This window comes from Giraffa tippelskirchi, chromosome 6, assembly GCF_054371585.1.
Source record: "Giraffa tippelskirchi isolate mGirTip1 chromosome 6, T2T-mGirTip1v1.2.pri, whole genome shotgun sequence".
In the NCBI taxonomy this organism is placed as follows: Eukaryota; Metazoa; Chordata; class Mammalia; order Artiodactyla; family Giraffidae; genus Giraffa; species Giraffa tippelskirchi.
Genome location: NC_137280.1, coordinates 116,578,115 through 116,594,987, shown reverse-complemented (window position 1 = coordinate 116,594,987; position 16,873 = coordinate 116,578,115). Strand labels below are relative to the sequence as shown.

At 59.2% G+C, this 16,873-nt stretch overlaps 2 protein-coding genes and 1 pseudogene across 17 annotated transcripts; 1 reads left to right on the top strand and 2 right to left on the bottom strand.

Moving 5' to 3' along the window:
* The first annotated feature begins 59 nt into the window (after positions 1-59).
* On the top strand, positions 60-8,608 carry RNF126 (ring finger protein 126). 15 transcript variants are annotated; one of them, XR_014057163.1, is made up of 10 exons: positions 2,346-2,652; positions 2,763-2,817; positions 5,566-5,624; positions 5,772-5,838; positions 5,964-6,094; positions 6,878-6,946; positions 7,018-7,087; positions 7,534-7,627; positions 7,749-7,864; positions 7,953-8,608. XR_014057163.1 is itself a non-coding variant. In XM_081502360.1 (10 exons), the coding sequence occupies exons 1-10, from the start codon at positions 2,590-2,592 to the stop codon at positions 8,097-8,099; spliced, it is 816 nt and encodes a 271-aa protein (XP_081358486.1). In that variant the 5' UTR covers positions 2,474-2,589; the 3' UTR covers positions 8,100-8,608. The 15 variants fall into 15 exon arrangements, 12 of the variants coding, with proteins under 12 accessions (XP_081358485.1, XP_081358480.1, XP_081358482.1 ...); XR_014057162.1 differs by having other exon boundaries at positions 2,377-2,652; positions 5,931-6,094; XR_014057161.1 differs by having other exon boundaries at positions 2,380-2,652; positions 5,964-6,175.
* A 1,091-nt stretch (positions 8,609-9,699) lies between these two features.
* Positions 9,700-12,377, bottom strand: FGF22 (fibroblast growth factor 22). Its single transcript, XM_081502342.1, has 3 exons — positions 12,164-12,377; positions 9,992-10,095; positions 9,700-9,894 (listed from the first exon to the last, which is right to left on the bottom strand). The coding sequence occupies exons 1-3, from the start codon at positions 12,375-12,377 to the stop codon at positions 9,700-9,702; spliced, it is 513 nt and encodes a 170-aa protein (XP_081358468.1).
* Positions 12,378-15,275: 2,898 nt separating this feature from the next.
* LOC145510630 (large ribosomal subunit protein eL14 pseudogene) lies at positions 15,276-15,992 on the bottom strand (annotated as a pseudogene). Its single transcript, XR_014057160.1, has one exon. The product of XR_014057160.1 is annotated as a large ribosomal subunit protein eL14 pseudogene (transcript).
* Positions 15,993-16,873: the final 881 nt, after the last annotated feature.

Genomic DNA, 16,873 nt, shown 5'->3' with positions numbered 1-16,873 from the left:
TCGTTTCCGCTGCCCTTCCCCGCCTCACGCCGTGCGTGCCGTGCGTGCCGTGCGTGAGCGTGCGCGGGCTCGTCGGCCGGCGAGGGAGCAGCAAACGGCCGGCGGCGGGCGCCGCGCGGGGGGCGGGCGGCGCGGAGGAGGCGGCGGTGGCCATGGCCGAGGCGTCGCCGCAGCCCGGACGGTACTTCTGCCACTGCTGCTCAGTCGAGATCGTGCCGCGCCTGCCGGTGAGGCCCAGGCCGGGCGGGCGGGGGCCACTGCCTTGGCCCGAGGCGAGTTGGCACGGACGGGGAAACTGAGGTCCCCGCGAAGGGCCCGGAAGCGGCGGCCCTGGTGGCGCAGCGAGGCCGGTGACCGGGAGGGAGCGGAGTCGGCCCCGAGCGCGATCAGCGCTGCGGGCGCCTCGTGGGAGAGAGCCGTCGCTCTCCTGGGCCCGACGGCGGCCCGAGCCGGCGTTCTTGCGCCTTCCGGGACCCGGGGTCTGGACCCAGGTGGGCCCTGTGCCCTCGTCCGGGTGGAGGCCGCGGAACAGCTGCTCGTGGAAGGCTCGGTTTCCAGGCCCCTCAGCCCGGAAGTTCCTAGTGGGTAGGTCCGGGATGGGGTCGGTGTCCCTCGCCTGGCCGACCCTCCCCCGCTGAATGGGAGGAAGGCTAGAAGGCACGGCGCCCCTGGCCGGCCCCGCTTCTGGCATTTGCTGCTTGGCCAGCTCACGAGGTGCAGGAAGAGGGCGATGTGGGAGATCAGGGAAAGGGGCTGCGGGTGGCGACGATTGATTGGGCACTCCTTGGTCATCTGGCTAATTTAAGAACCAGATTCCCACCCCTGCCTTTCTTGCTGTGGACTTCCCTGGGGGATCCAGCAGGAATCGTGGGCATTATCCCAGCCACAGAGGAGAGTGAGCTAGAGTCAGGGTTTGGAATGGAGACGGGTGCCTGGACCCAGAAGGAGAATGTAAGATAAGGAAAGGGTGGTGTGGCTTCCAGAGGCAAGGGGATGGGGGCCGGCAGATAAATGAAAACCTCGGTGCATGAGCAGACTTAGGGGGCTGAGACTTGTCTGACTCCCCCGCTCCAGCCTCCCGGAAGACATACTACTTCTGCCTCTTCCGGCTTCCTGTGCGCCCCAGCTCTGGGTCTGGTTTTCTCCGCTGGCAGGAACGGTCGGGTCGAGGGACGGCCCTCTAGCCTAGGTGAGCTGCAGGGAGCCTCTTGCAGCTGGTGTGAGCCCGGGACAGGCCCTGGGCCTCGGTCTTACCCCCGAGTGACCTGTCCATAGCCATCGGCAGCCCCGGGCCAAGTAGTCTGTGTAGTTAGCTGTTCTGGCCTCCCTTCCCAGGGCCAGCACGAGGCCGGATCCTGGCCATGTAATCTCGGACCAGAAGGATCCTGATCTCTGTGGACAGTCTGTGGACACTGAGCTGGCAAGGGCCTTTCTAGTCACAGGATCCAGTGGTGACAAGGTAGCCATGACCTTTGCTCTCAGAGTTTACAGGGAGCCAATGCTGAGCAAGTGATTGGCAAATATTTGATTGTTGGAATGTTGGTAAATTCTGTTAGGACCAAATATTGGAGACAAAGGGACTGATTTATGGGTTTGGGAGGGGTTTGATGGGGTCCTGTAGACAGGTGTCTGTTTATGAGTAGGTGTTCTTGAGGATAGGGTGGTGGGCTCTTAACCTGTTGACAGTGGGAGGCTCCTGCCAGCAGCACCCCTCCCACCTCCTCCTGCCCCAGCAAGGCAGTGAGACTTAGGTGGCTGCAGGCCCTCTGCTCCTGGGGCTTCTCCCTGCAGCCATGAGACTCTGCCTCATTCTCCTCGCCCATCAGATGGGTTGGCGAGGGCACCCCTGTGCTCGAGAGTGCTGGTGCAGGGGGGCCAGGATGCCCCGGAAGGGCGGATGCCTGCCTGGAATGGGCGTGTGGGAGCAGGAACCGGGCAGGCCGGCCAGCTCAGAGGCCTCTGCTCGGGCGTACAGGCCTAGACTCGATCCCCCAGGAAACAGGAGCGCCGAGGATGAGGTGGATCTGGGACATCCACGGGCCAGGCTCCTGGTGGCCTGACTGGTGGCGGTCATGGTTCCATCTGCTGTCCTGTGGACACCCCTGATTCCTCTCAGAAGTGTCCCTGAGCAGGGTTGAGGGGACGAGAACAAGCTCTGTTCTGTCAAACAGGCCACCTTGGAGAGCCGTCGGGGTGAAGAGAGAAGGTCCATCCTCTCCATGGAGCCCCTGGGGCGCAGGCTGGTCCCCCTGCCTGCTAGGTGCTAAGGCCAGCATTTCTCCAGCTCCCACCTCAATGTCCCCCATTCCCCCACAGTCACCTGGCTGGGAACCTGGGGTCTGTGTGTGGCATGAAGGGTGAGGCCTGTCTCCAAGGGCCTACTGCAGGGAGCAAGTGCTGAGTGAATGGAATACGTGGTCTGTCCTGTGGGCTGCTGTTGCCATGGTAATGATGGAATGCTCACCCTGGTCTCAGGAGAGAAGCTGTCAGCTGGGGATAGGTGTTCACGAGCTAGAGCCCTGTCAAGATTATATAGATTCTGCCCTGTGGGGGTGATCGCTTCATCCCAGGGTGTCCCCCATTTCTGTCATGGTGAGGTAATTAAATCTCTGGGACATGAGGCCTCTGGAGGAGGGAGCATTGAAGACCCAGGTCTGGACCTTCTGCATGTGCAGCCAAGTCTGGGGCCTCCCTGAAACCAGGTCACTGTGGCTCAGGGGCCAATTCCAGAGCCTGGGGTTGAGGCCACCCTCCATTTGCAGGTGGGGAGACGGAGGCTTGCAGCCGGGACCCAGCTTCCGAGAAGGGGCAAGCCAGGTAGATACCAGCTCAGGCTGTGGGGACCCAGGACAGGGAAAGGCCCAGGCCATGAGATGGCCCTTCTGAGATGGCCGGTCTGGGTTGTGCTGGGGCTTGGGGAACATAGGGACCCCTGAGGATGGCATGGTGATTGGCTCTCAGGCCCCAGGAGCAGCAGTGAGCCTCAGGGGTGGAGGACAGACACCCTATCTCCAGTGGGCGTGTTGCTCACCCCGCCCTGGCTCTCCCAGGCTTGCCTGGGGCGGGGTGCAGGCCTGGGGCAGGGTGCCCGGGAGAGAGAGTTTTCTCACAGGGGTTCCACCAGGCTTCCAAGAGGTGGGCCTGCCTGCTGACCCAGGCCAGAAGGTTCCCAGCTTCCTAACCTCGGTCAGCTCAGACTCAACTGCAGCCACGTTTGCCCCTGTCCATAGCCCTCCCCCTGGGAGCTCCTGGAGGGGGCAAGAACCTTGGCTACCAAGCACAGAGCCTCCAGTGACTGCGTTTCTTGGCCTGTGAAACGTTGAAGTAAATGTTTCCAGGCTGAGTGACAGCCTTGGAAACCCCATGCCAGTGACAGCTATGGTGGGCACTCCCTGGGGGAGCCTCCACTGGGCTCCACATTCCTGCTCAGGAGGGCAGAGGGCTGCTGTCCTGCTGTTTCTGGTTCACAGTTTCGGTGCCACATGTTCCACCCACTTAAAGCTCAGGCCTTGCAGCTGGCCATCACCAGTGTCCTCGTCCAGGACATTTGGTCACTCAAAAAGAAGCCCCGTCCCCATCAGCAGTCACCTTCTTGGTCCCTGACAACCAGGATCCCACTCTTTGTGTCTGTGGATCTGCCTGTTCTGGATGTTTCCCATCAGTGGTATCACACTCTGTGTCCTATGTCTATTTCTCTCACTGAGCATCGTATTCTCAGGGTCCATCCACATGGTAGCAAGTGTCAGGGCTTCCCCTTTCCATGTCTGAGTGATGCTCCTGGGGTTGGAGGGACATGTGGTTGTGTTTGGCTGCTGTGCGTGTGTGGGTTTCTGTGTGGACCTATGTCTCCGTCACCCCTGGTGGGTGCCTGGTGGGGCAATTGCAGGGTCATGGGGTGACCATGACTGTTTCCTGAGGACAGTGCCCCATTTCACAGCCCACCTGCCGTGTGGGGGTTCCAGTTTCTCCGCTGCCTCTCACAGTGGTCCCTGTCAACTCTGTGGGTCCAGCCATCTGGGTGGATGTGGAGTGTGTCCCGCTGGTTTTGGTTTGTGTTTCCCTGTTGGTGGACCACGTGTGCATCCCTTCTTGGCTTGTTGCCACCTGTCTGTGGAGAAATGCTGTTCTGATCCTCTGGCCTTTTTCTAACTGGGGTGTTTGTCTTTTGTTGTTGAATCATAAGAGTTCCTTACACATCTGGACACAGGTCCCTGAGACATGTGCAACTCTGGCCTACCCTCCCGCCCGGCTCAGGAGGTGTCCTTTGATTCTCTGGCCCCCTTGCTCTCTGCAGTGGAGCAGGTGGGGGTCTCGCCTTCCTGACAGATGCCTGGCCCCCAACATCTGCAGGGCAGGCCACACCCCCCACACCTCCACATTGTTCCCTACAGAAGGTGGCCCAGCCATCCATGCCCCAGGCTCCTAGGGACTGGGACTGTGGGTGGCCTCAGTGGAAGCACCTCATGCTTGCACCTTTAGAACACATGTGGACCTGAGCCAGTTCTAGGCCCGACTAGTGGATTTGGTGCTCAGGCTCCCTGCCCCTGAGGGGCAGGGCCACCTCTCTGCTGACTGGAGACATCACAGTCTCTGCCTGCTGGCTGTCCAGCCTGCAGTCACAGGCCATACCTCGGGCAGTCCAGAATGTTCTGCAGGCCGGTTCCTCTGCCTGGGTATGCCTCCCACCCTCAGTGGCCGCCTTCCTGGGAGTTGATCTCCGAGGCCCAAGTGGTTCTGGAACCCCATTAGTCACTCTCCCAGCCCTCCCTTATATTTGTGTGGGTGTGGGGGTGTTAGGGAACATTCTCAGGTCTCCCAAGTTGGGAAACTTCCCTGGACCTGCGTCAGCTGGCCCTTTGCTGCAGGCTTTGTCAGAGCCTTCATCAGGCCACATGGCAGAGTGGAGGCCCCGAAACTGTGACTTCTGTCACTGTGGGGAGCACAACCTGATGGACTCAAGGACATGGGAGGTTGGGGATGTAACTGCCAAGGTCGAGGCCCACCATGTGGGCAAGGAAGTCAGTGCACCAGCCCTGCCTGGGGCCACACGGCTGGAGCTGGCAGGTTCCCACCTGGGCCCTTGAGATGAGCCACACACATACAGACACACACCTGCCACACATACACCCGCCACACACACACACCCACCACACACACACCTGCCACACACATACACACACACCCGCCACACACACACCAGCCACACACACACACCAGCCACACACACACACCCGCCACACACACACACACACACCACGCACACACCCCCGCCACACACATACACGCACACACCCCCGCCACACACATACACGCACACACACCCGCCACACACATACACGCACACACACCCGCCACACATACACGCACACACACCCGCCACACACATACACGCACACACACCCGCCACACACATACACGCACACACACCCGCCACACACATACACGCACACACACCCGCCACACACATACACGCACACACACCCGCCACACACACACACCCGCCACACACACACACACACCCCCGCCTTGCCCTGAGATCACACTTGCCTGCCCTCTCCTCCCCAGGATTACATCTGCCCAAGATGCGAGTCCGGGTTTATCGAGGAGCTTCCGGAAGAGACCAGGTAAGGGTGCCCCTCTCATGGACCCTCAGCCTAAGGGCGCACGGGCTGGACCTGGGTCGGGGGTGGAGGGTGTCCGCCTTCGTCTGACCCTCTGGCCATCTGTCTGGGATGGGGTGCTCCTGCTGCTAATGGTGCCTGTCCTCTCAGGAGTGCAGAGAACGGCTCAGCCCCCTCCACAGCCTCTGCGGACCAGGGCCGGCAGCAACCGTTCGAGGTGAGAGGCAGCCTCCCTGCTCCCCGTGAGGGCTGCCCACCTCCCGCCCAGCCCTGGCCCCTCTCCCATGATGACGGCCCTCCTCTCTGCAGAATGTGGACCAGCCCCTGTTCACGCTGCCGCAGGGCTACGGGCACTTTGCTTTCGGCATCTTTGACGACAGCTTCGAGATCCCCACGTTCCCCCCTGGGGCACAGGCTGATGACAGCAGGGACCCTGAGAGCCGGCGGGAGCGAGAACAACACTCCCGGCACCGGTACGGCGCCCGGCAGCCCCGCGCCCGCCTCACCGCGCGGCGGGCCACCGGCCGGCACGAAGGCGTCCCCACGCTGGAAGGGTGAGGGGGCCTGGGGGCGGCCGCAGGTGGGGGACTGGGGGTGTCCAGCCCACCCCACCCGCTCGGGCAGAGCAACCAGCTCTCCTTTCAGGAAGTGCTGTGGGCACAAGGCGTGGGTGCTGGCTCAGGGGCCGTCCTCCAGGCAGGTCGGGTCCCCTGTGGGTCCAGGTTGGCTGAGGGGCCGTGTGCCCACTGTGTGCCCCTCAGCGTCCTTCAGAGAGAGGCCTCTGCCCTGGGGCACAGGCAAACAGCAGTCTCCGGTGTCCTCGCCCCCTCCTGTGTGCAGGGTCCTGAAGACAGGATGGGAGGACCTAGAAGGCCTGTCCCAGCCCCACGGGACACGGGGCTGAGCGTCCTGTGGGTCTTTGTAGATGGAGATTGATTGCAGGCAGGCTGAGACTGGTCCAGCTCAGGACATGGCCTGGCTCACTGTGACCTCGGCTAGCATGTTTCAGGGCCACTGTGAAGAACAGGGTTGACTCCAGGGCTCCTGGGGCCCCTAGACCCCCCCACGGCACTCCCTCTGGGTTGCAAAATGGGGGTGGACGCAACTGTGTCAGCCGGCACTGTCCAGGCCTCAAGGAGACCTCTACCCCAGCACTCTTGTGTTTGGGCTTTTTCTCACCAGTTGAGAGTCCAGGCCCCCTACACTGGCTCCTCCTCATAAGGGCGCTAACCACGGGCCTGGCCACTCTGTTCCAGGATCATCCAGCAGCTGGTCAACGGCATCATCACCCCGGCCACCATCCCCAACCTGGGCCTGGGCCCCTGGTGAGTAGGGGAGGGGCCCCCTGCGCCCGGCCCACCCCTCTGCCACTTGAACCCCAGCCTTCTCTGCCCAGGGGCGTCCTGCATTCAAACCCGATGGACTACGCCTGGGGGGCCAACGGCCTGGATGCCATCATCACGCAGGTACAAGGGCCTTGCTCAGCTGGTGTGGGGACCACAACCCTACAGGCTGGGCCCAGGAGGACAGAGTGTCTCCCATGTCTGTGTCCTGGGTGGCACTTATCAGGCGGGGCTGTGACCACCTTTGGGCCTTCTGCTGCATATTCTGTCACTGGTGCCTGCCCCCTGGTTGTAGCCACGTGAGGACTTGGGAGCCACCCTGGCCCTAGGAAGGGGCCGCGGTGTCCCTGGGGTGGCTACCAGCCCTGGCTACAAGGTGGCGATGAGCAGAAGAGTGGGCAGAAGCCCAGGGCTGGGCCTCCTGGGGCAGCTGACCTCTGACCCCTCAGGGTCAGGCCAGGACAAACGGGGCCTCGGTGCTTTTGCAGGTAACCCCGCCTTGCATTTCATAACCCCGTGGGGCGAGGGGCCCCACCAGCCCACCTGCTCTCTGGCCTCTTGTCTTTCAGCTCCTCAATCAGTTTGAAAACACGGGCCCCCCACCCGCAGACAAAGAGAAAATCCAGGCCCTCCCCACTGTGCCTGTGACCGAGGAGCATGTCGGTATGAGCCCCAGGGGCCAGTGGGTGGTGGAGGGGGCTTGGGCCAGTGACCCCTCCTCCCTGGGACACCTTGGGCAGGGCTGCAGGGGAGCTGCCCTGAGAGACACGCTTCTGCTCTGCAGGCTCGGGGCTGGAGTGCCCCGTGTGCAAGGATGACTATGGGCTGGGTGAGCATGTGCGGCAGCTGCCCTGCAACCATCTCTTCCATGACAGCTGCATCGTGCCCTGGCTGGAGCAGGTGAGCGGTGGGCTGGCTGGGACACTCCCCCCAACCCCTCGCCGCCCCCCGCCTCTGAACTGTTCCCTCTCCTCTCTGTCCCACAAAGCACGACAGCTGCCCCGTCTGCCGAAAAAGCCTCACAGGACAGAACACGGCCACCGACCCCCCGGGCCTGGCTGGGGTGAGCTTCTCCTCCTCCTCGTCGTCCTCTTCCAGCTCACCCGGAAATGAGAACCCGGCCAGCAGCTCCTGAGCACACCAGCCGGCCAGCCCCCAGGGCAACAGCAGACACCCCACGCGCCCATGGACTGCAGCGCCACCGGGCCCGCCGCAGAGGAGGCTCCGAGGACCCACCCCTCCAGGCTGCGGAGGGAGCTCAGCCTCCCCAGGGACAACCCGGCTGGGCCGGGCGCCCGCACACACTGCCCGGGCGTCCCACCTTCCCTCCCCTTTGTCTCTGACCTCACCCTCTACATGTTCAACGGCGGAAAGGTTTTTATAATTTTAAATTATTACTGCTTTGAAATAAATGGACGTTTGAGCTCACTCGCGGCCCTGCATGATCTGTGGAGAGACAGGGTGGAGCCATTCGGCTGGGGTCCTGGCTGCGTGGACAGGCCCTGCTCCCCACCCTGAGCACTGGGGCCTGGGACACCAGGATGACCAGCGAAACAAGGACAAGACTGCTCTGACAGACGTTTTTTAAAGGAGAAAATATGTGTATCTTGAAAGCTATTTAAAAATACACCTACTTAGAAAGAAGCCGGTGGTCGGCGTATTCCTTGTGTGCGTCGGTGCAGCCTGGGGCCCAGTCTGTCCACAGCAGGATCACTCTGCTCCCTCTGTGGGTGAGTGTCCAGTCTGTGCCCCATGGAAGTGCTCCCCAAATTGGTCTTTTAAGTGGAAATGGCCACTGGGAGGGGCGGGAGCCTCCCCCCACCTCGCGGCTCCACCCCTGCCCCCCCCGGGGGGGGAGCTCAGCCCCCAGGAAGCTGACCTGGGACCCCCTCGGCCTGCACACCCCGAGGGCTATAAGGTGCTCTGAGGCCAGTGTGTGTGGGTCTGCAAGGATGGCTGTGACAAATCACCAAACTTGAGGGCTTAAAACAACACGTTTATCAACTTCAGTCTTGGGGTCACAGTTTGGGTCTTAGAAGGCTAAATCCAGGTGTGGGCAGGGCTAATCCCTCCCGAGGCTCCAGGGGAGTACCGACTCCCTACTTTTCCAGTTTCTAGAGGTGCCACATCCCTGGCTCATAGCCTCTCCCTCCATCCTCTCAGCCAGCAGCGCAGCATCTCCTGTCCCTCTGCCTCTGACCCTCCCACCTCCCTCTTATAAGGACCCTGTGATGACACTGGGCCCCCCAGAGGATCCAGGGTTGTCCCCATCTCAGGGGCCTTAATCCCACCTGCAAAGTCCCTTATGCCCCATGAGGTGACATGTCCATAGGCCCTGGGACCAGGCCTTGCCAGTCCATGGCATCAGTGTACCCCAGCCCCCAGCCTCCCCCACCTCCTTGCTGCCTCAAACACCCCAGTAGGTTCCCACCCCGGCATGTTTGCCTCCCCATCTCCAGCCTGGCCGGTGCCTTTGTTGAAGACTCCCTGGCCCCTAGCTTGTGGCTGGATTCCTTCCGCCCCTGCTCAGCTCACTGTCCACCTCCCCTCCAACTCAGTCTCTCTGAGCGCGGGGCCACATCTGCGGGGTCTGGTGGTGTCCCCAGTGCCCAGCAGAGCAGGTGCTCAATGCAGGTGAAACCAGTGAGTAACGACACGGGCTCGCCCCAAACCCTGCCTTCCCCAGCCTCACGTGTCTCCCGGAATCTCGGACCAGGCGTCACTGACCCTGGGACTCAGGAGACCAGGACGGGCAGGAAGAGCGTGGACGGGTGGTGTCGCTGTGTGCGGCCCCCGAGCCTCGAGGCGCCCCGACCATCCAGAGCCAGGAACATGGGCCGACCTTGGTGGCGCCAGCGGACTGACGCGTAGGTGTTGTAGCCGTTCTCCTCGATGCGCTCCCGGAACCTGCAGTGCGCAGCGCAGAACCGCTGCGGGGTGGGCGGTGAGCGGCCCTGGACACGCCCTCGGACACGCCCCCGCACACCTCTGCGCGCACCCCCGACCTCCCTGTGCACTTCCACTCACCGACCCATAGAGTCTGCCAAGGCGGTTCATGGCCACGTAGAAGCCACTGTGCACCGCCTTGAGCGCCACGACGCCCACGCGGATGGATCGGATCTCCAGGATGCCTGCAGGGAGGGGCTCTGTCAGGACCCGCCCACTCCCCACTCCCCTACTCTCCCCACTCTCTCTGTTCATTCATTCATTCACGCGGGAAACATTCCCCACTGGAAACATTTCCCAAGTACCTCCTGTGTGCCTGGCCCTGTGCTAGGCGTGGGGACGCACCAGGGGCCATGCAGGTCCTACCAGCACCTGCCCTGAAGCTGTGGGACCGACAGGTGGGGGAAAGAGTACTCCAGGCCGGGAGGTGGGGCGGGGGCGGGGGGTGGTGGGCGGGTAGGGGTGGGAATCAGTGGGGAAGGAGTAAGGCCTTTCTCTGGAGGCCAGTGGAGATCATCCCCAAGCTTTGCAGTAGCAGGGAACCTGTTAGTCATGGGTGAGAAAACCAAGTCAGAGGAGGTGAGTGCCTGTGTGACAGATATAGACCCCTGGCAGTGAGCACAGGCCCCGCGGGCCTTGCCCACAGTCCCCGCACTGCTGTTACCATATCTGACGTTGACAGCTCAGCTAGCCAGGGCCGTGTCTTTACAGGGGAGACATTGCCCAGCCAACGGCCTGGGGGTGGGGCACAAGATGTTCAGATCAATGCTACCTGCTAACACTGCTTGAGTGCCAACTGTATGCCAGGCATTGTATCCCACCAAGCCCACATGCAGCTCCAGGAGAGAGGTGATAACTGTGCCCACTTCCCAGGTGAGGAAACTGAGGCCAGAGAAGTGGCAGAGCCAGTTTCTCGGGCCCTGTTGCTGGATGGGTGACCCTAGGGTAGCCCTGCCCCTTCTGAGCTGATGTTTCTTGTCCATTGGAGCAGGGTTGGGGGACAAGCCCCAGCTCACACTCTGAGCCCCACCCAGGCACGGGGGCCTAATCTGGAGTCAAAGCCCTGCCCTCTGGCATTCAGCCTGGACTTGGATGCCTTTGGTGATGGGGCGCTCACCTCATGTCCCACAGGACATTTGCACCTGCTGTTTCTTGGGTGAGACACCCAGTTCCAGGTGGGGAAACCAAGGCTCAGAGAGAAGCAGTGACTATCCTAAGCCATCCAGCAGAGCCAGACTTCATCCCCAGCCCAGGGCCACCCTGCCTGGCCGTGCCCACCACTGAGCGACCTGCCCAGCCAGTGCCCCTGTCCTTGCCCTCGTCTGGTGAGACTAATGAGGGCCTTGAGAGCCCCAGATGAAAGCAACTGGGAAGGGCAAGGTGATTATCTGCCCTAATGGTGGTGATTCAGGCAGTGGCCAGCACTGCCTCGGCTCCCCAACTCCCACTCTGCCCGGCCTTAGAGCTGCAGGGAGACTGAGACAGGCCTGGGGTCATTGACCACCCTAGCCTCCCTTTTATTGCCAATCTCCTCCTTCTCTTTCTTTGTCCCTTCATCTCCTCTTGCCTCATACATTCCACAAACACTTATTGAGTGCCTACTGTTTCCTGGTCAGGGCAGCAGGGATGCGACACCAACTCAATGAGGTTCTGGGCTCCATGCCCCCACCTCCCACCCCAGGTAGGTCATTTGCCCTCTCTGTGCCTTAGTTTCCTCATCTGCCAAGTGGGTGTCCAGGAAGACATAGAGGGGACCCTAACTCAGATGGGCCCTGAGTTTGGTTTTGCAGGGTGGGGAGTTCAGAGTTCAGACTCAACTCTGCCTTCACCTCATTATGTGCTGGGCCCATGGAAGCCCTTCCCGGAGTCCCAGCTTCGCCTCCTCTTCCCCTCTGGATCCCCCGTGGCCCCAACCTCAAATATCTCTCTGAGACCCTTCCGCTGCTGAGCCAGGCCTGGAGGTGGGATCTTCCCCCATGACCTTGACCTCAACTGTTCAACCCTCCTTCCAAATGGGTTGGGCCCATTTTATAGTTGAGGAAACTGAGGCCCCAGACGGGAAATGACTTGGCCGCCACCACGCAGCCAGAGGAGCCTCCAGAACCTCCCTCAAGTGAGAGAAGGAACGAACAGTGCACAGAACCTCACTGAGTTGGTGTCACATCCCTGCTGCCCTGCCCTGCCTTTGCTATTTGCCCTTGTCCGCCTATCTGCCCTGTCTCCCGCCCCCGGGCAGCGGCCCCGGCTACTCACTGTCAGGGTTGTCGCGCCAGCGGGTGCCTTGCACGCGACCGCTGGGGTCCACGAGCAGGAAGAAGTGGGTGGAAGAGAAGAGACGCCGCCAGCGCACGTCGCCCTCCAGGTGTGGGTAGCTGCGTGGTCTCCGCGGAGTGTTTGGTGTCCTCGCCGCGCCGGGCGCACGTGCCAGCAATAGCCACGCCAGGCCCAGCCATAGGCGTCCGCGCATGGCCACACTCCCAACTCGCCTCCGGTTCTCGCCTCCCCGCGAGCATCCGCGGCTCTGCCATTGCGAGATCAGCGAACCGAGCAACCGACCCGGCCGCCCCACGCAGGCCAATTGGGAGCCTCGGGGGCAGGGCCAGCACCAGAGGGGGCGGGCCAGGGTGTGGGGCGGGGCCGTGGTCAGGGAGCCGGCCAATGCGGCTCCTAAGGGGCGGGGCCAGAGCCGCAGCGGGTGGAACGACTACGCCTTTGGAGCGGGGAGGATGGGCCGCCCAGGCAGATTGAGGAAAACCCTCTGGCCACTGCACGTGTTTGTCTTGCGGGGCGGGGAGAGCGGTGCTTCTCCTTGAGTCACCAAATTGGTCTTCACGGACTGCGGGCGTGTGAGTGTTAAAGAGATGGACTGCAGAGACCCACAGGGAGTCAGAGACAGAGAGACATAAAGACAAAGCCAACGGTGTAGGTAACTACCTTCAATATCTTGTATTAATAATAACCTACCCACTCCAGTATTCTTGGACTTCCCTGGTGGCTCAGACGGTGAAGAATCCGCCTGCAATGCGGGAGACCTGGGTTCGATCCCTGGGTTGGGAAGATGCCCTGGAGGAGGGCATGGCAACCCACTCTAGTATTCTTGCCTGGAGAATCTCTATGAACAGAGGAGCCTGGAGGGCTCCATTCCTCCATGGGGTCGCAAAGAGTCGAACACGACAGAGCGACTAAGCAGGAGCAGCATAATGGAAAAGAATCTGAAAAGGAATATGTATGTGTAATCAAATCACTTCGCTATACACGTGAAACTAACACAACGTTGTAAAAAAATTTTCTATATTTCTTTTTGGCTGTGCTGGGTCTTTGTTGCTGCACACAGACTTTCTCTAGTTGCAGCGAGTGAAGGCTACTCTGGAGTTGTGGTGAGGCACATGGGTTTAGTTGCCCTGTGGCATGTGGATTCTTCCCCTATCAGGGATTGAACCAGTGTCCTCTGCATTTGCAGGTGGATTCTTAACTAGGGAAGTCCACAACATTGTAAATTAACTACACTTCAGTTTGTCAAAAAAAGGTTAAAAAAAAGAAAGAGCCAGAAACAGACAGAGAGACAGAGACAAGAGACTGAGAGGGAGAGACAGAGAGACAAGAGATAAAGCTACAAGGAGAGACAGAGTCGGTTGAGATAGAGATGGGTAAGACAGAGACAGACAGTATGAGAGAGACAGAGAGATGGAAAAATTGGACAGAAAAACAGGAGACAGGGAGCTGCCCGGGGGCCGGAGGTTGGGATGGAAGTTCTGGCCCAAGTGTCTGTACATGCTACCCAGACCCCTGGACTGGGTGGGCATGCCCAGGAGTACAGGGGGGTCAGTTTACCCTTCCAACTGGAGCTTCCTGAGAGCCAGGCTGGTGGCTGGGGTTCCACTGAGGGGTTGGCCCGGGGAAAACTGTGGTAGAGGTGCAGGTGAACTATTTGAAGGATACTGTGAGCAGAGGTGTTTTGGGCAGGAAGGTGGCTGACGGGAGGATGGAGAAGTGGGCATGTCCGAGGCCAGCCAATGGGAACAGGGATGCTGACCAAGGCCAGCGCCCATCCCCAGCATCTGGCTTTGCCCGTCCAAGAGGGTAAGAATGGGGCTACCTCAATTACACCCACACCTGCTTGTCATGTACAGACACATCCGGAGCCCTGGGCCCCGCGAGGTGAGTACAGTAAAGCTTCACAGACTCAGCCAAACAGCAACATTGCCAAGCAGGGAAACCGAGGCCCAAGCAGGGCAGGGCCTTCCCCCAGGCCCCACACAGGACACATGCCTGGGCTCAGAGCCCTGCCTTTCAGCTTCCGGTGCCTCAGTCCTACAGCCACAGCTACAGAAGGCACATTTAAGTAGCACTGGGGTGAGGACACGGTGACAAGCCTGCCCCAATGGACTTCTGGGGGGGCAACTGGTCCAGCCAGATATGTGGCCAACATGCCTCCTTGGTGGCTCTGGGGCTCCCTTACTCCTCTTCCTGCCCAGTAGGGTCACGCAGGGGTGTCACAGACACCCAGGACTGAGATGGGGGCCCCGCCCAGCCCGTCTCCTCACACTCAGAGGGATTTGCCCGTGGGCATCACCCTCCCAAGTCTTGGCTCCTCCTCTGGAAGATAGGGCAGGAGAGGCAGGCTGGAAGGATGGATGAGATAGTCCACAACCTTGCTGGTACTCCAAATGACACCTTCAGTCCTCGCCCACCAGGAGCTTAGTCTTCCCTTCCTAGACTGTCCCAACCCCACCTGCCAGGAGGACAAGATCCAGGACTCTGTGTGACAGGGGTGGGGGGGAGCATGCCTGGAAAGACAGCTGTGCTTCAGGTGCTTCTAACAACAGCATTACTGAAACAGAGTTCACACATCACACAGTTCACCCAGGAAACTGCAATTAGTGCTTTTAGCACAGAGTTGTTGATGCTTAGCTCTAATTTCAGAACACTCCATCTCCCAAAAAGAAGCCCTGTCCTCATCAGCAGCACTCCTACCCCCTCCCCCAGCCCCTGACAACCCAATTTCTCTGTCTGTGGATCTACCTGTTCCGGACATTTCCCATCAGTGGAATCACATCCTGTGTGTTCCTCTATGTCTGCTTCTCTCACTGAGCATTGTGTACTCAAAGTCCATCCATGCGGTAGTGAGTGTCAGGACTTCTCTTCTTTTCATGACCAAGTGATCCTCCCTGTGTGAAGGGACCACATTCTATCAATCATCCATAGATGGATTTGAGGTTGTTTCCACATTTTGGCTGTTGTGAATTGTGCTGCTATGGACATTCATGTACAGGTTTATGTGTGAACATAAGTCTCCATTTCTCTCATGCAGGTACCCAGGAGTTGAGCTGCTGGGTCATATGGTGATTCTGTGGTTGGCTTCATTTTTTATTTTTTTAATTTTTTGCCAGCATGTCAAAAAGAACCTTTATTCTGATTTGAATAGCCTCTTATGCACTCATGCTTTCTTGCCAGATGCCTTTGGAGCAGGTGCTTTCTGACCCTTCTGAGTTTTAGGAGGAGGTGCTGCCTTCTGGCCTGAAGCTTTCTGGGCTGGAACCTTCTGGGCTGGAGCCTTCTTACCCCCAGTGGTGATCTTTTTTGCTGGAACCTTGGCAGCGGCAGCAGCTGCTGCAGCTGCCCCCTTAGCAGCAAGGGCTTTCTTGGGAGAAGCTTTCAGGAGAGCTGCCTTTTGAAGTTTCTTAACTTCTATCTTGATTAGCCTGTTCCTCATTTTCCTTGTCTTCATGACTTTGTAACGATCAAAATCTGTCATCTTGGCTTTCTTTTCTCTGGCTTCAATCTTCTTGGCCCACCTTGTGGCTGCCCACTTTGCATTGATATCTGCCTTCTCCCAGGCTTTCCGGACATACTTCTGGCGGGCACTGTGTGGGAACTTGAGGATGAAGTCAGTGAGCTGCATACATTTGAAAGGCATAGCTTGTCTCCTTACTTGAGTGCAAGGTCCATCCACCAAAGCCCTGTTCTGATCAATAACATCTACAATCGCGACCAGCTTCCCGGCATGAGGCCCAAAGGAGACGTAGGCCACCCGGCCAACCTCTACGAAGTGCCTGAACACCATGTCGGCGGCGTTCGGCGAGAAGGACGGCTTCATTTTTTAAAATTAAATAAATTATTTGCCTGCATAGGGTCTTAGTTGTGACAGGCAGGCTTCTCTAGTGGCAGCACACAGGCCTTGTTGCCCTGCAGCATGTGGGGTCTTAGTTCCCCAAGCAGGGATCAAACCCATATCCCCTGCATTAGAAGGCAGATTCTCAACCACTGGACCACCAAGAAAGTCCCTGGTTGGCTTTTTGAGGGCCTTATTCCACAGCAGCTGCACCATCTTACATTCCCACCAGCTGTGCACAAGGGCTCCAGTGTCCCCACCTCTTCATTGGCAGCTGTTATGGGCCATGGTTTTGACTGCAGCCATCCCAGCAGGGTATAGTGGTGTGTTGCTGTGGTTTTCTGGAAGATGTCAAGTCTATGGACAAGTTATGAGAGCAGCACAATGAACGCCCTGTTCTGGGAGTCCTCAATTCTTCATATTATTTTTTATTTCCATCAGCTGGAGGATGGGTATATACACTGCAGCAAAATCACACTATGAAGAAAGAGTAACCCCCTGAACACACAACAACGTAGATGACTTTCAGAACAAGAAGCAGCTGGACACAACAGAGGTCTGTCTATGGAACAGTCTGGAAAACCAACCCACCCACCGTGTGAACTGTCCAAAGGGTGTCATCCTTGAGGGCAGTGATGGGGGATGTGAGAGGGTTTCAGGGGTTGGGTCTTCTCTGGAACACCCATGTGTTCTGGAAAATTAATTGAACTGTATTTTTGATGTGTGCAGTGTTCCATGTTTTACCAGGAAAAATACACACATGTGGTCTGTTTATGTACATGGCTATTCGAGAGGCAGCCTCTGACATTCGGCTGCTTCACCCTTAAGTCTGTTGGTTCAATTGTTTTGCT

Excerpts from the sequence above, each read along its gene's own strand:
- FGF22 (XM_081502342.1), bottom strand. The coding sequence starts at position 12,377 with ATGCGCGGACGCCTATGGCTGGGCCTGGCGTGGCTATTGCTGGCACGT. Across the intron at positions 10,096-12,163 it reads CTGGCGCGACAACCCTGACA|GCATCCTGGAGATCCGATCC; the intron begins GTGAGTAGCCGG and ends CCCTCCCTGCAG. Across the intron at positions 9,895-9,991 it reads TTGGCAGACTCTATGGGTCG|CGGTTCTGCGCTGCGCACTG; the intron begins GTGAGTGGAAGT and ends CCCACCCCGCAG.
- RNF126 (XM_081502348.1), top strand. The coding sequence starts at position 2,617 with ATGAGGCCTCTGGAGGAGGGAGCATTGAAGACCCAGGTCTGGACCTTC. Across the intron at positions 6,176-6,877 it reads GGCGTCCCCACGCTGGAAGG|GATCATCCAGCAGCTGGTCA; the intron begins GTGAGGGGGCCT and ends ACTCTGTTCCAG. Across the intron at positions 6,947-7,017 it reads AACCTGGGCCTGGGCCCCTG|GGGCGTCCTGCATTCAAACC; the intron begins GTGAGTAGGGGA and ends TTCTCTGCCCAG.